General features: G+C 46.2%; 1 protein-coding gene across 2 annotated transcripts in view; it reads left to right on the top strand.

Moving 5' to 3' along the window:
- Positions 1–16,012, top strand: part of LOC147905626 (S-adenosyl-L-methionine-dependent methyltransferases superfamily protein) — an 85,746-nt gene that overhangs the window by 43,704 nt on the left and 26,030 nt on the right. For both annotated transcript variants that reach the window (XM_087381039.1, XM_087381032.1), the window contains exon 8: positions 9,299–9,438. In XM_087381039.1, coding sequence (XP_087237165.1) covers positions 9,299–9,438 — 140 coding nt within the window. The remainder of the gene's footprint in view (positions 1–9,298; positions 9,439–16,012) is intronic.

Here is a 16,012-nt window from a genome sequence, read left to right as displayed (position 1 = left end):
TCAAAATAAGGTGCTACAATTATATCAACTGAAAATTTCAGCATGTGCCAAAAAGACCTCATGATCTATGCAGCGGGTCTGCAAGCAATCAAAGAAAGATTGCTGCAGAGAACGCCTAAAAAAGCCAAACAGAGAGAAAGTAGGATCACCAAAGACTTTACAATTCCTATATGTCCATAAAGTCCATAGTGCCCAGTAGCGAACCCAAGCGAAGAAAAGATGAAACTCCGGTCTCTGGATGGATGAAACCCAAATAGCCACAAGAACTTCCCAAAAGGAACAGATGGGAATCTCGCTCGTAGGCGCTGTCAAAGCAGATCAAAAAACTCACGAGAGCACGGACAATGCAAAAACAAGTGAGGCACAGTCTCCGAAGAAGCAGAACATCTGTGGCGAAGTGCAGGAGCAATGTGTCGATGAGCTAATAGCTGTCCAGATGGAAACACTCCCAAAAGAACTCGCCAAAAGAAAACCTATTGCCGCTTCCAGGTGAGGCACAGTCTCCGAAGAAGCAGAACATCTGTGGCAAAGTGCAGGAGCAATGTGTCGATGAGCTAATAGCTGTCCAGATGGAAACACTCCCAAAAGAACTCGCCAAAAGAAAACCTGTTGCCGCTTCCAGGTGAGGCACAGTCTCCGAAGAAGCAGAACATCTGTGGCAAAGTGCAGGAGCAATGTGTCGATGAGCTAATAGCTGTCGAGATGGAAACACTCCCAAAAGAACTCGCCAAAAGAAAATTTGTTGCCGAAGCGGTACTTTATAGACCCAAAGTTGCTGTAATCTTATCCTCCACCACTTGGCTGGGCGATGCATTCGCCAAACAGAATCACCTCTCTGAAACCTAAGGTTGAGGCAAAAGGATTTTATACAATGCAGGTACAGTAATCTGAGATAGCCTCAAAGGATGAGAAGAGGACCCTGGAGAAGTCAAAGTCCAATCTTCTAGCTGGTCCTGGAGTTCCAAAGGAGGAATCAGAACAAAAGGCGAAAGCATAGAAGTAATTTGTCGCCACAAAGGACGATAATGAGAGCCCAATCCATATGTAGTGGCTACTAGAGAAAAGGGGAGCACAGTACTAGCATCGTCTATAACATTAGCAACCGAGATGATGCCTTTAAACAAGACAGAGTGTGAACGTCGAGGTTCGTATAAAGCCAAGGGAGGCTGAAAGACTTTCGATCAGTGAATGCTTTCAGCTCTCCAAGAAATCCCGCCGTCCATTCCATCTTAGATGAGAAAGAACATGCTTTTAGTTAAGAAGCAAGCGGGAGACAAAAGGGCAGCCAGGCAAAGTGCCATCAGTGCAGCCAAAAAAGAAAGCCCGAGTTGCCAATGACCAAACGCAGAAATACTAATATGAGTGACCAGAGTCCTAATCATAAGAGCCCAAGGCTGACACCTTGCAGAAATTGCAGCAACATTTTACCCCTATGGGCAAGAATATGCACATGAATATCTGTGATGTTCAATTCACCATGCATCTTGGGAGAACGAATGTGATGCATCGAAAGCAGCCTGAGACTTTTTGTGCCATGTTTGGATCGCCAGGAGATTTCCATAAAGACAGACATGAAAGATGTAAGATCTGCCTTAGTGAACATGATCAATGGCAAGTAAAATTGAATATATGCCACAAGGATGGACTGCACTATTCGAAGTGAACGTGCAAAGGCCAGGTTGCCAGTTTCCAATACTCAAGCTTTTTTCGAAGCTTAGCCAAAACCCAATCAGTTTGTTGTCGGCGAGTGAGTTCCCACCCCAAAGGGTAACCAAGATGACGAACAAACTGAGTGGGTGGAATGATATCCTCGGGCCATAATAGACTATGCCAGTCTTTGGAATGCAAAGGGAGCAGCTTAGACTTCTGAAAATTAACATGAAGACCAGCTGCCAAACCATAAACAGAGAGGGCCTGCATCAAGGCACCAAGATCATGGGGCATATTCTTTGGGGTAAAGAAAGAATCATCAGCATAAGCTTGAGTAACCATGCTGCGATTAGCATCCAATTCCAAGCCATGAAGTGATCCTATAGCCACAAGATGATCAATATATTGCAGCATAGGATGAGTAGCAATGGCATACAGTAAAGCACTGAGAGGGCATCCCTGGCGGACTGAACAACGAAGAGTCCACTCTTCAAAGATATCCCCAGAAAGAATGCAGGCCGCATTGCTATCTCCGTAAAGCCAGTATATAACCTGCTGCATTTTTGGTCCAAACCCCAAAGTTCGCATAGTTCGCAAGATGAAATCCCATTGAATTGTGTCAAAGGATTTTACAATATCTACATGCAAGAGTAGAACATCCTGCTGCGTGTATTTGCCATATTCAATCTTAATATAAGCATTGGCAATGTTATCTGTGTTATGGCGACGTGGAACAAAGCCATATTGGGAGGGATGCAACCTATCATGCAAATAACCTTTAATCCGATCAACCACCATTTTGGCAATGATCTTATAAATGACTGGCATGAGCGTGATTGGCCTCCAATCACCAAGTGAATCACATAGCTGCTTTTTTGGAATCAGCTTGAGAAGACCCTTTTTCCATGACACAGGCATTTGCTGATTTTGCCATGCTGTATCTACCATTTGCAGCAAGGTGAATTTAAGAAGATCCCAGAATGCAAGAAAAATTTCAACAGTGAGACCATCCCATCCTGGAGATTTCCATGTGCCACAGGATCTCAGTGCATCAGACAATTCCCTTTCAGTGAAGGGATGTTCAAGTTCTAAAGTTTGAGCAGACAGAATTTGATGAATATGCTGCAAAAGAAGCTGACGTGCAGATACGACCCGAGGAGAAAGAGTATCCACATGCCCAAAATGAGTGGAGAAGTGCTGCACATATAAATCAGCAAGCTTTGAACGAGATGTTGACCAAGAGCCATCAGGCATCCAGATTCGACAGATATTGGCGGCCTGTCTTTTGTAGTGTAAACTCTTTAAAAATTGCTTGGAAGAGCAGCCTTTATCCAAAAATGCTCGTTGTCTGTATTGAGTTTCCCATTTAGCAAGCTTTCTGCGATCATTGGATTGAAGAGAGAATTGAGCCTAACATAAGAGCATGCTTTCCTTTGAAGACAAAGGGTGAAGATGAGCAAGCTCAGTCAAACTCTGACAAGTAAATTTGGCATGTGCTACAGTCTCCCTTGTGGCTTGCATATAGGATTTGCCATAATCTCGAATAACTGCTTGCATCCAAGTAACAAAAACCTACCAGGCATAATCTAAACCAATGTGTATCTGATGAGAGAGAGGCTGAATAGCATCAGAGACCAAGGCTTTAAAGTTAGCATGCTCCAGATAACTATTTAAAGTCTTTGGCAAGGCAATCTGTCAGTGGGAAATTCATGTAAGGAAAGCCTCAACCAAAGAGGAGCATGATCCGAATGTGTGAAAGCATGATCAACCCAAATTTGACAAGTAAAGGCATCACAATGCTGTGGATCAATCTGTTACCATCCGTCCAAGCGTGCCCGATAAGAAGATTGAGCATTATGCTGAAAGGTATAGCCCGGAAGCATGGGTTGTAATTCCTTCCAGAGATCAACCAGGCGCAACTGAAGCAAAAAATCAGACCATGCCTGTGTTTCAGAAGCCAACATATGAGTGTGGCCTGAGGTATTGTCACTCGATTGAGGGGCATTATTAAAGTCACCACAAATGAAGGCATGTTGTCACCATGGATAAGTATGCATGGCAGCCCAGATCAAAGCTCTATCATGAGAAGATTGGGGGACATAAACCGATGCAAATTCAAAAATTTCCACTTGAACAAGGCATTGAACAATAATTCATTTACCATGGCGATCATTGAGATCCACAACAGGTTGAAGGTCGTGCTTTACCAAAAAAGCCACATTAGAAAAGGACGCTCTCCAGCATAGAAGATATCATAACCAGCAAAATGGCCTATCTGACTAGCATACATATGCTGATTTTGCTCTTGCAAAGCAACTATATCAGGCTGCAATTGCCTGATATACATCCAGACCAGTTTTCATTTGTGACCATCACACATTCCCTATACATTGAGAGTAACACACTTCAGATGATCAAGCATATTTACAGTTATGGGACATGTATGTACAGCAACTAACGGGTTGTCTACGTCTGCATTTCCACCTCAATGTCCAGGCCTCTGCCATGGGATGAAGCATCAGCTTGAGGCGAGGACAAAAGTGCAGCAACTTCTTCTTCAAGAAACAAGGTCCGATTTGCAGTCATAGTAGCCCAGGTCAAGCCAACACCAGAGTTTTCAGCAGGTGTTTTCCCATGAGAGGATGCACCACTCCAAGTCCGAGAAGGCAAAGGTCGCTTGGGGGAGATCACTTTGCAAGGAGTTTGCCATCCATCAGTCAAAAAATTTTCCCCCTTCCCGTGAGGTGGAGAGGACAAAGGCATAGGAAAAGAAGCATTACCATTTGAGACAGCCGGGGCTTTGCCTTTGTTTTGAACAGAGAAAAACTGTTTGATCCCTTTGTTTTTGACCACAGAAGAGGCATTTGCATTCTTATCCAAAGGCTGAACCATTTCAGCTTACAATGGCATCCATGGAGCTCGGGAAGGGCATTGTGAAGCCATGTGCCCAAATTGCTTGCATTCAAAGCAAGCACCTGCAAACAGCCCCCACTTGAGCTTGTAAAAGGCACTCCCCATGGAACATTATTCACAATAACTGAATATGAAGCTGGAGTGGGATGATCCGTATCCCACAAAATGCAAAAGCGATTCGAATTTCCATTGGGTCGCGGTGGACATGCCACCTTACCGAGGGAAGCTGCAATTTTAGGTAGAAGAGAAGACAAGCATTGAGGAAAATCCACAACTTCTACCCAAATAGGGCAACGTTGCCGAATCAATGCCTGATAATCCCGGGTGGGAGACCAGGGCAGGACATGGACCATCTGCTGGTCATATAAGAGAGGAGAGTGCTCCAGCAAAACCTGACGGTGCTCCTCATCAGCCATGATGATCTAAAAAAGGCTCCTCGCTACATAATGAACCTTTTTGACATAAGAACCACACAGGGTTCGAGTCAACCAATTCCCAACATCTACTGCAGCAGGCATCCATCCTGGGAAGAAAATTATAATGGCATGCTTTGCATACTCCTTAACTGGATCAAATATATCATCCACTTCCACCATAATGCCAGTGGTGGGAAGTGGATCTTTCCAACCTTTGCGGGTGTCTTCAAACCCTTCATGCATAACCTCATAAACAAGCTGAGCCTCAGCAGAGTCATGAAGGGAATCATCTGAATCCATCACCTGTTTTTGTTTCTTGTTGGAAACCGACTTGTCTTTGTGAAAGGTTTTCTCATAGGAATAATCCGCCATTCGAGTTAAGGAAAAGGCTTGGAAGTAGCAACGCTTTACAAGGAGGAAAGCACAGCAGGTACAAAACTATACGTACTTTTCGTGGCTGTATGGACACAATCGTACGGATTTTTGATAGTACGGGAATCCCCCCCGGACAACAAAACTGTACCGATTTTCCCGACTGTACGGACAAAAACTGTACGGACTGTACGGACAAAACTGTATGGATTTTTCGTGGCTGTACATACAAAATCGTACGAAATTTTGATAGAGCATACGGACAAAAAACGGGCGTCAAACGGAACCTCGAGGGCGTCAAACTGAGGGAGAAACAAGCAGCTGCAGCGTGGGAGCACGAGGGCTAGCACGGGATCTCTCTCACATACACACACCACACCACACACACACACACACACACACACACACGACAAGCACTACAGTCACTCTAGTCATTTGTCTCCGAGTCTACCTAAGGTCGAGTCTATCGAGTCATGTTCTCTAGGTCTCTACTACGCCGCGTCCCTTGCTGTCCCTGGCTCTAGTCATCGAAGAAGTCCATGAACTGGGCTCTAATGGGCCCTCTAGTATGCTGTGCTCTCCTCTATGCTCAAATGAGTTGATCTATGTCGTTGGGCCTTGAGGAGGAAAAATGCCATGCATCGCCAATCAGATGGACCAAGAAATTCTCTAAGAGGGCCAAAATTGTTCCTGAATAGATAGTGTGCCGTCCATAGATCTCATAGGACATATGGCATCTGAATATAAAGTGCTCCTCTATCTTGATCTCTTGCATATCACATAAAGTGCAAGTCCGTCGCTCATGTGAAGTGTCCTTTACCCATCATGTATCATTATGTAGCTGATGAGAAGACACTCGGAATTATCCAATAAGAGATCCTCATTTCATGTGAAAGATGGTAGCCGCCGGCTGGTGGTTCAATGAAATCTTGCTTTGAAGTGCAAGATAGTGATCTCTATAGAGATGAATTTTACCAAAGCTCATGAGGTGTAGCCAAGTCCTATAAGTGTGGAGTTGTAATAGATCCTCTTTGATGACGTGGTTCATCTTATGATAGGTGAGTGGAGATGGAGCCTCAAGGCTATATTGAAATGGTGGTAGTATCCATAGTATACTGAAATGGTGGCGAAATCTTTCTTTGAAATCCATAGATAGCGATCTTTGTAGAAGCTGAAATTTACCAAAGCTCATGAGGTGTAGCCAAGTCCTATAAGTGTGGAGCTGTAATAGATCCTCTTTGATGACGTGGGTCATCTAATCATAGGTGAGTGGGGTGGATGCAGCCTCAAGGCTATACTGAAATGGTGGTAGTATCCAAGTGTGTGTCCAAGCATACCAAATCCTCTCATCCTCCTGCCTCTAGTGCCATAGATGAGGTCAACAATGTGTTGTCCGGATGTTGTGGTGTCAAAGTCCTTGACTCAATGAAGATAAGTGACCACTTGAAAGGCTGCATCAGGTAGAGGGCTAGGACCGAACTCTGCTAACCTAGTGTGATGAGGGACTGATGCCTTGCTACAGATCATCTAAAGAAAGAAGTAGAATCTTTAGTCCCTCTACGTGGGAATGGCTTGTCTCAGGCAGATCTGTCCCTCAAAAGGGACTGCTATACATCCCTACTGGACAAACAAGTGAGTAAAAAATAAGAGAGGTTATGGGGTCTTGGAAATGGGAGTAAAAGCATTGATGCTTGAGTCTGGCAACTGTGGCATACCCTTTGCTGAAATGGGCCTGCAGAGCTGGTTTCATCGTGAAGTTGGGCCTGAGAAAAGGACCCCTAGGTACATATAGGACTCGTCAAAGTTAAACTGCTCTGGATGTGCGGCTGCTGAAGAAGTGCTGAAGATCATGACCTTGGGTTTACCAAGGTTGACCTGTCTCACATGAAGTTTGAAGTGTATCCAAGTATCAGTGGAGACCCTCGGCTAAGAACCACATCATCTATGTATAGTAGAATCAGGATCAGGGAACCAGCTATGGGTAAACCTGCTCCTACTAATGCTATGATGAAGGACTTGATCTCATGAATGTATAGGCCAAAGAAGGCTGATGGTAAAGGACAACCTTGTTTGACCCCAATCATGTTCATGATCTCCTCTGTCTACCCAGTCAATGTCTTGACTCTGCCTGATCCGCTGATATAGTGACCGGATGCCCATATGATGTCTTGACTACACCCTAGATCAAGTATCTTGTGTACAGGAACTTCCTCATTTCCCAGCTCCATAGGTGTGCTTCCTTGCATTTGTTTTGGAAGATGTATAAGGCTTCAACCCTCCCATGGCTCTTCTTTCTGGACATGCATTCCACTTGTAGTTGTTTGCAAACTTAAGAATGACCTTTGTCTTTGAAATTTTGACTTTCATCCGTAAGTGTTGGTAGAATTTACCTAATGCATCCAAGTGTGTTTGCATGTCCTTTTGTCTTTTGCAAAGAAAACTATGTCATCCGCATAGATAACAAGGAGTAAGGCATGCCCTGCAAATTGTACCCCCTCTATACTGCGTGCTTTCATCCAAACTTCTAAGTCATCTATGAATAAACTGAATAGAGTTGGCAAGAGGGTGACAGCCTTGTTTCACCCCTATGTCATTACTTCCTTAGAGTTTGACCCATCTACTAGTGACTCTGCTAATTCTGTTAGGACCTTTGTCTGAGCATGGCTTCCCTAAGTTCTTGAGGTATTTGCAGCTGTTCAAATAGTTTTTTGTGGGGTACTGACTGAAAGGCTTTCTTGGAGTCCACAGAACAGCAGTAAGTTGCTTTCCTCTGTCCTTGACTCCCTCTATTGCAGTTCCCATTGTGACCAGGTGTTCTATTGTTAAATGCTTGGGCTTGAAACTCGCTTAAGATGTTGCTCTTTTTTCTTGCTCTTCTGCCCAATCGTGACTTTCTAATCAAGTATAGTACCATACAGGTTTGCCAGTAACTGCTTACCATGATTGTTTTGTAATCGCTTGCTGTCCTATTGTCTCCTCCTTTGTGGATTGGTGCAATTCTATTGAGTTGCTACTTCATGGGAAGTTCTCTTTGAAAGCGTTATTTATTAGCATGTTAGTATCTTTTGTTTTGCCTCCTCCTCTTTTCAGCATCTCTGCTATTAGGCCTTGCAAGTCCAGAGCCTTCCCATTTGCAAATTTCTTCAGCCCCCTCTCCACATCCTTTTCTATAATAATATCATCTGTGGCCTCGTGGAGAAATGTGGGTGGGCCTTTTCTTCCCCTACTCTCTGGTAGAGGTTCTTAACAAACTTTATCATGTCTTTTCACGCCGCTTCCCCACCCATGATTTGTTTTTGTGTAGCTTTTGGAAGAAGTTTCTGGGATTTTTGTAAAGTTCCTCAAATGATCGAATCGTTTTTCTCTTAAGAACCTTCTCTTCTTAGCTGCTTGTATGCTCTTTCCCTTTTTTCTTTTCCTATGTGTTTATTGTTTTCCTTGATTTGTTGGCTTTTAAAAAAAGCCCTCATCATACCAGCTATCACGAGGCATTCCTTTGCTTCTTCGTTTGCTCTTTGTAAAGCATTTGTGGGCCATGCTTTCTGTCATGCATTTGTTCATCTCCTAACAGGCATGGGCCAACCTGCACTGGGATATTACCTTTTTATTTCCTGCTCATATATGTGAGCCTAGGGGGTCGCTGTGGATTTCTGTTTTTTAACAGCTGGTCGTATGTCTGGCCGTGTGGTTGGACTCCAATGTCTCACCAGATACTTCACAATGACTTGTGGATTTATTAATCGTGTAGTCAATCACGCTTGATTCTTATGGGGTTGTGCAGCCTCTGTTGTCCTTGAAAAAGGGGGAGTGGTTGGGGTTTGAATGAGTCTAGTTGTAGTATGGTTTATATTTAACCAGAGGACAATGCTTTCTCAACTCTTCTGTTGCAATTAAGCATTTGATCTTTTTTCAAGCTTCTGACTTGAGAAGTCTTCTTTATTGCACAGCTCAACCAGGCTCCAAAAAGGCTTTAGAGGGTTGCTCAAGCTCAGACTTAGATCCGGTATTGGTACATGATGATGGTAGTTATGCAAGTGATTTTTCCTTGGAGGATAAAGATTCTCATTTTATATATGTATGCATAAAGGTACGACCCTGCATCACACCCCACCCCCATGCTGAGAGATGTGAAGTGATGTGAAAATTCAGGGGCCCGGGGGGGGGGGGGGGGAGGAGAAATTGTTGTCACTTTTGTCTACAGACCAAAGGAGTTATCACGACCATGAATGTTGTTATCAACGTGGATGAAAAGTGGGAGCATTGGGGAAATAGGAATAAATATATTATAAAAACAAGAATTAATGATGGTGCTCGCTTCCCCAAGACAAAAACATATAAATGGGTATTTACAAAACATCCAGGGTTGCTATTAATCAGTCCTTTGAATATTGCTCTAGCAAGATAAAGGTTGCCATTTCAAGGGCTGTGTTATCATGGTAGTGCTGTTATCTTAGTATCCACCAGCGAGTCTGAGGAGTGTAATGCATATGAGTGTGTGTGCATGCTATGATCTGAGTATCTTTTGGCAAGTCTTAGGAGTGTAATATATGTTGGTGTGTGTGCATGCAAACACACACACAAATGTGCGCACATCCACTTGTACACACTCATAACACTGACCAGTGGATAAACACGTGTGCACTGTGCACGTACGCTTGTGTATGTGTGAGCACGCACACACCCAGTGTATGTATGTGTTTGGGTCTAGGTGCACACACACATGGGCATGCGTATGTGCACACACTTATCTGATGTGCATAAAGTTCTATTTTACGGGGGGTGTGCCGCATCAGCAGTGCAGACACAGTGAGCTGATAGAAACTTTTTGGGTAAGGTGGCTATCTTGAGATTCTTTTGGTGGAAGTTACCAGAAAAGTTTTAGCTTGTACGGCCACCTGCACTATACATATAAACATCTGTGTTTCAGTCTTTGCTTGTATGATAGCTAATAAAGGAAATCAACAGCTATGAGAAAGGCATGAAGGCTTGGCAACAATATATACAAATTGTAGTTGGAGCTACGAACGAAGAAAATGAGTAAAAAAGAAGCTTAGAGTGACAAGAAAGGTCTGTAACATCAGGACATATTTAAAGTCTGCACGTTCAGTAGACATTTGGATGTCATGAACCGTGTGTTGAGGTCCTCCAGGATCTTTTAATGGGGGGCTGAGAATGAAGGGCGGAGTTAAAGGACACTGAGAGGGGGCTGAGAGATTGAGAATGCTGAGAGTGGCAAAGGGTGAGAGAGGGCTGAAAGCGGGCGAGGTGTTGAGAGATGGTTAACAGGACATGCGTGCAGAGAGGGCTGAGAAGGCAAGGTGGTAAAGAGAGGGGCATGAAAGAAAGAAAGAAATTTTATTAGTCTTCGGAAGGCCGATGCGTCTATGAGACTGAAAGAAAACCTGATACAAATCACAGTAAGGGTGGAGCTACTGAAACGAGCATCATCACCCGTGCTGAACCCTAAGTCTGATCATACATAATCAAATACATCTGGATGTAACAATGAAAAGAAAAGAAAAGGACTGGAGTGGAGCGGAATCCTCTGTATGTCATGTTGCCCTGGCTGGTGCATAGCCGGTGATGGGACGTTGGCGCCCGTTAAGGGGTGCCGTGCGTCTCGGTCTCCTGGACGAGGCTCGACACAAGGCCAGAGCCACCGTGACTCCCATGGGACGTATCCCGGGTCTAAACAATGACGGGGGGTCCCCCAGAGTGATCTGTGTCCCCCCTCGATGTCTTGTGTGTGTGCTGCAGTTGTCGGGTCGGGGTCTCTGTCATGTCTGCGGCTAGAGACTGGACGATCAATGTCACTCGGTCTCCTGGACGAGGCTCGACACAAGGCCAGAGCCACCGTGACTCCCATGGGACGTATCCTGGGTCTAAACAATGACGGGGGGTCCCCCAGAGTGATCTGTGTCCCCCCTCGATGTCTCGTGTGTCGTGGTGCAGTTGTCGGGTCGGGGTCTCTGTCATGTCTGCGGCTAGAGACTGGACGATCAATGTTACTCGATGGGAAGAACTCTGCGATCCTGCTCTGAGAGGTGTCTGATGATGTGGCCAAGCCTCGTTGCCTGAGTAAGTACTCTCTGTGTCGGACCCCCTCGTGAATGAAGGCCGCGAGGCATCTCTGATCTGGGTAGGCGAGGAATCTGAAAAGGAGCCCGGAGTCGTCTCTGAAGAGGCAGTGGTAACGACCTCGAATCTTGTAGTACACTGGGCACCTGAAAATAAAATGCTCCTCCGACTCAACCTCCTGACAGTCGCACAATATGCATAAGCGATGCTCCCTAGGAATCCCCTCTGCTCTGCCGGTGTGATGATACCCAAAACTGTCCGATGGAGATCTGTAGTGAGTGAGGCATATAAAGCTCAGTGTACCCCGGTGGTGTGATGAATCCCTCCTCCGAAATACGAAGATAGTAATCTCTGTAGAAACTCAGCTTCACTGGGAGCTCCCTCGGCTCCAACTAGGTCCTAAAGGTGTGTAGCTGCAGGAGATCCTCTCGAATGACTTGGTTGGTGTGTGGCCTAATCGGGATGGTGGGTGGGAGTACCGGAGGGGCATCTAAACTGTACTGAAAAGGAGGTATCCTATTGATGTGGAACCCTAGTCTCACAAACCATCTGTGAGTCCGTGCATACTAGCATCGCTCGTCTCCCGGTGTTGCCAACCTCATGGAGGAATCGAGAGCCAACCATGGCAACCTGTGTCTCCCTGATGTGCAGTCCCCATATGATCTAACCCGGTGTAGATATGTGATGGTCTGAGAGGATGCATCTAGCTGGAGTGGAGAAGCACCAAACTCGGCCTGAATGATGTGATGTGGTACAGACGGTTTCCCCCAGATCATCCATGAGAGCATGAGGATCTGCACGTGCTCCACCCGTGTCCGCTCTATCTCTGACATGTCAGGCCCCCAACAAGGGCTGCCATACATACCGGCTGGTCGGACCAAGGAGTCGAAGAGAAGAGCCTTGGTTCGAGGGTCCTGGAAGTGGGAGTGAAAGCATTGTCTCTCTAGCCGAGCCAGTGAGGCGTATCCCTTGCTCTGTCTGGCCTGCATCGCTGTCTCATCGTGAAGATCGAGCCGGAGAAGATGACCCCCAAGTAAGTGTATGAGGATATGATCTCAATTGGTGACCCACCGAAAGTAAAAGTAACCTGCTTCCGTTGCATGTTTGCTCGACAGGTGTTAAAGGTCATGACCTTGGTCTTGCCAAGGTTGACCTCCAAATCATGGGATAAACAAAAAGCCTGCAGTGCATCTAGGTGTCGCTGGAGCCCCTCAGGTGTGGACGACATGAGTGCCACAACATCTGCATAAAGAAGAATCTTGATGATGATCTTGGAAAGTGAGCAACCGGTCCCTCCGAACGCCCCCATGAAAGTCTCAAGCTCATCGATGTAGAGGCCAAACAGGGTCGGTGATAAGGGACAACCCTGTTTGACCCCTATGGTACTCAGGATCTCATCTGTCCAACCTGCGCCTGTCCGAACTCGGCCTAAGACTCTCATACAGTGCCATGACTGCCCAGATGATCTCCTGATCAAATCCCAGTCTTTGTAGGCGTGTGATGAGACGAGCTCGAGGTACAGTGTCAAAGGCTTTGCGAAAATCCACAAAGCAACAATATACCCTCTCCTTCCGAGATCTGGCCTCCTCAATGACACTTTTGAGTGTGAGTATGTGATCCATAGTCCCATGGTCTCGTCTGAAACCGGCCTGACCCTCTGCTCTGAGCCCTCTCATCTCTGTGAATAGGCTGACCGATGCATCCAATACAGCTGCATAGATCTTGGACATCACATGTCCAATCATGATAGTCCTGTAGTTACTCGGATCCATGGGATCCCCTGCCTTGTGGATGGGGGTGATGGTGTTGAGTGTCCAGGTGCGGGGGAAGCCAAGGCAAACAGCGTCATTGAATAGCTTTGCTAGGATCGGGGCTAACGTGTTAATCCCATATGCGATAAACTCAGTGCATAGCCCCTCGTGATCCTTTGCTCGGCCATTGTGCAGTTTCAATGTCGCGTCCTTGACTCCCCCTCTGGTGAACAACGTGCAAGTGGTGGGGCAAGGTGTGTGTATGAGATTTGGAGTGGGCTGGTGTGGGACATCATAAAGATGATATCACCTTGGCTTGAGGCACTAGTCTATCAATTAGAGCAATGAGGATAACCTAGCCTAGAACCACTACTCAATACTAGTTATTATATGATTACATTGAGAGACGTTGCTCTTAGCTAGAGTCTTTATATCCAAAATGATATAGATTGAACATATGTTATTTTATGCATGCTGCTTCTTGCATTGTTGCTCCGTTATCGCATTGCTCCAAATAATTATTTGCACAATCAACTTCATTAACCTTCATGTCTATCACTTCTCAATAAACATCTTCATGCACATGCACTTGATTAGTTTGTATCCATATTAACATAGATTCTTTCATGCTACTATATGCATGAACCTATATAGACATGTTAACTCTCATACCGGGTACACTAGTCAACTGAGGCATGACAAAAAAAGAGCATCAACAAATGGTTACATGATTATGACCTAAGATGAAGGAGGATGCATATAATATACAAATGGAGTCCATAATTGTGGTCACTTTAAGAAAAAACTATCCAAAATCATAGCAGTGGAGAGTCATTAGGTCTAGGGATAGGGATTATGCCATGGTCGGGGACTCCCATGGTGGTGGTCACAAAGGTGATCGCCTCCTCCATGGGCATCGTAGTGGTGCTGGTGCTGTCTCACGTGATCCCTCGTACCCGGATGTTGAGGGCCTTCGAAGCCCTCTGCTGCTGCTCCTGTATGGCGACTGAAACGGTTGCCTTTGCGGGCTCTCGTTTCGCCACGTCCACCCATCTAGTCGTCTTTGCTATAGCCGACTGTATCGTGGCTATCTGTGCCTCCATCTCTGTGACTGGGGTCGCTCCAGGCACTGCTCTGAGGGTCCCGAGCTCCTCTCGAAGCTGTGTGATGTCGTGTCTGAGTCCCTGGATAAGGGTGCCCTGCTCATGTATAATGCGGGCCTGCTCCTGGGTGTATCGGGCCTACTCCTGGGTGTATCGGGCCTGCTCTGCCTCACAGGCCCGGATGCTGTGTATCTCAGTCAATAGGGAGTCCCAAGCATTTGGCGGGGGCCTAAGATGTCCTGGTCCAGGTGGGAACTGGATCTCGAGAGGGGTTGGAATGAAGGTGGGCTGCTGAGGTTGTACTGAGGGTAGGGACAACATGATCTGGGTGGTGGAGTGATATGTAGGAGTAGCGAGGTCGGACGAGGTGATGAAGGGTGGCTGATTGAGAGGTAGAGGTGATACGAGGAGAAAGTACTGTGGAGCCGTGGCTAGTGGCGCCAGTGGTGAGGCTACTGGAGAGTAGACTTGTGATGATGATGCAGGAGAGGGGGAGGAGAGAGGTGGCGTAGATGATGAGGCGGATGATGGTGGTGAAATAGTGGTGGTAACCATAGAGGTCGAGGATGTGGTGAGCGGCATGGGCTTTGGGTGGGCTCCTTTCTTCTGGACCGCGGTGCTATCCACTGTCAAACAGCTCCGGTTGCTGCGTTTGTTGAAGTCCTCCAGACTGGGTTGCTTTTGTGTTTTCGCCTTGTCACCGTTCCGCTTCCCCATCTCCACGCGTATGCAAATTTGGATCGAAGGGTCTCCCGCCTAGTCTCCTGTCCTCATCCCCCTGTTTCCTTCATTATGGGGGAAACAACAGTGGGCAAAGAAGGGATTACAGGAGGTCGAAGCTGCTTCTCTTTTTTTTTCTTTTTTTTCTTTTAAAAAAAAAAAAAAGATCGAAGCTGAGGAGTGTTTTTTTTTTGGGTGAGAAAAAAAAGGGGGGGGTAGCGAGGGGGTACCAGAGGTAGCGGGGGGGTAGCAGGGGTAGCGGAGGGGGTTAGCGAGGGGGTAGCAGAGCTAGTGGACTGTGGGAGGGGGTAGCAGAGGTAGCGAGAGGGGTAGCGGGGGGGTAGCAGAGGTAGCAGGAGGGGTGAGCGGGGGGGTTGAGCGAGGGGCTGCGGGGGCTGAGTGGAGAGGTGAGAGGAGGGGTGCGAGGGGGTGAGCGGGGGGGCTGAGCACATCAGCGGAGGGGGTAGTAGGAGAGAGGTGTGAGTGTTGAGAGAGGTTTGAGGTAGAAGGAGACGCTGAAATCCTTGGGGGAGGAGTTGCAATGGTGGCGTCAAATTTTTAGGGATATTTTAAATGGTGCCTGACGGAAGCACCTTACGCTTAGTTTTGTTTCAACAGGGACTGAACACTTTGAACAGCACCTTATGCAATCTTCAAGTCAATTGTGGCTTGAACACTGGCATAAGGCAGAAACACCATGTCCATGCATCCGACCTACTATGTTGAACACATATACATAGGCTAATTCTCACATTAGAAGGATGAAATATATTCTTACTAGCTACGAGGTGCACAAAGAATACGTCTACAATGTCTGAAGCATTCCTGCGAAGGTATAGGCAGGAGATCAATGAAGAAGTCTTTGCACAAAGCTGAGTGAGCTAAAGCAAAATAAGAAGAGTCAGACTTTGTGCTTAGGATGCGACCTCTTATCAATCAGTTGAGTAATGTACCAGATGATAAGTCTATGCGAGTGTGGCTAATCACAGGGTGAACTCAAGTAGATTTG

Source organism: Dipteris shenzhenensis, chromosome 1 (assembly GCF_047967505.1).
Source record: "Dipteris shenzhenensis isolate YYH24624 ecotype China chromosome 1, Dip_SZ_1.0, whole genome shotgun sequence".
Taxonomy (NCBI): domain Eukaryota; kingdom Viridiplantae; phylum Streptophyta; class Polypodiopsida; order Gleicheniales; family Dipteridaceae; genus Dipteris; species Dipteris shenzhenensis.
This window is presented reverse-complemented; position numbering and strand designations above follow the sequence as displayed.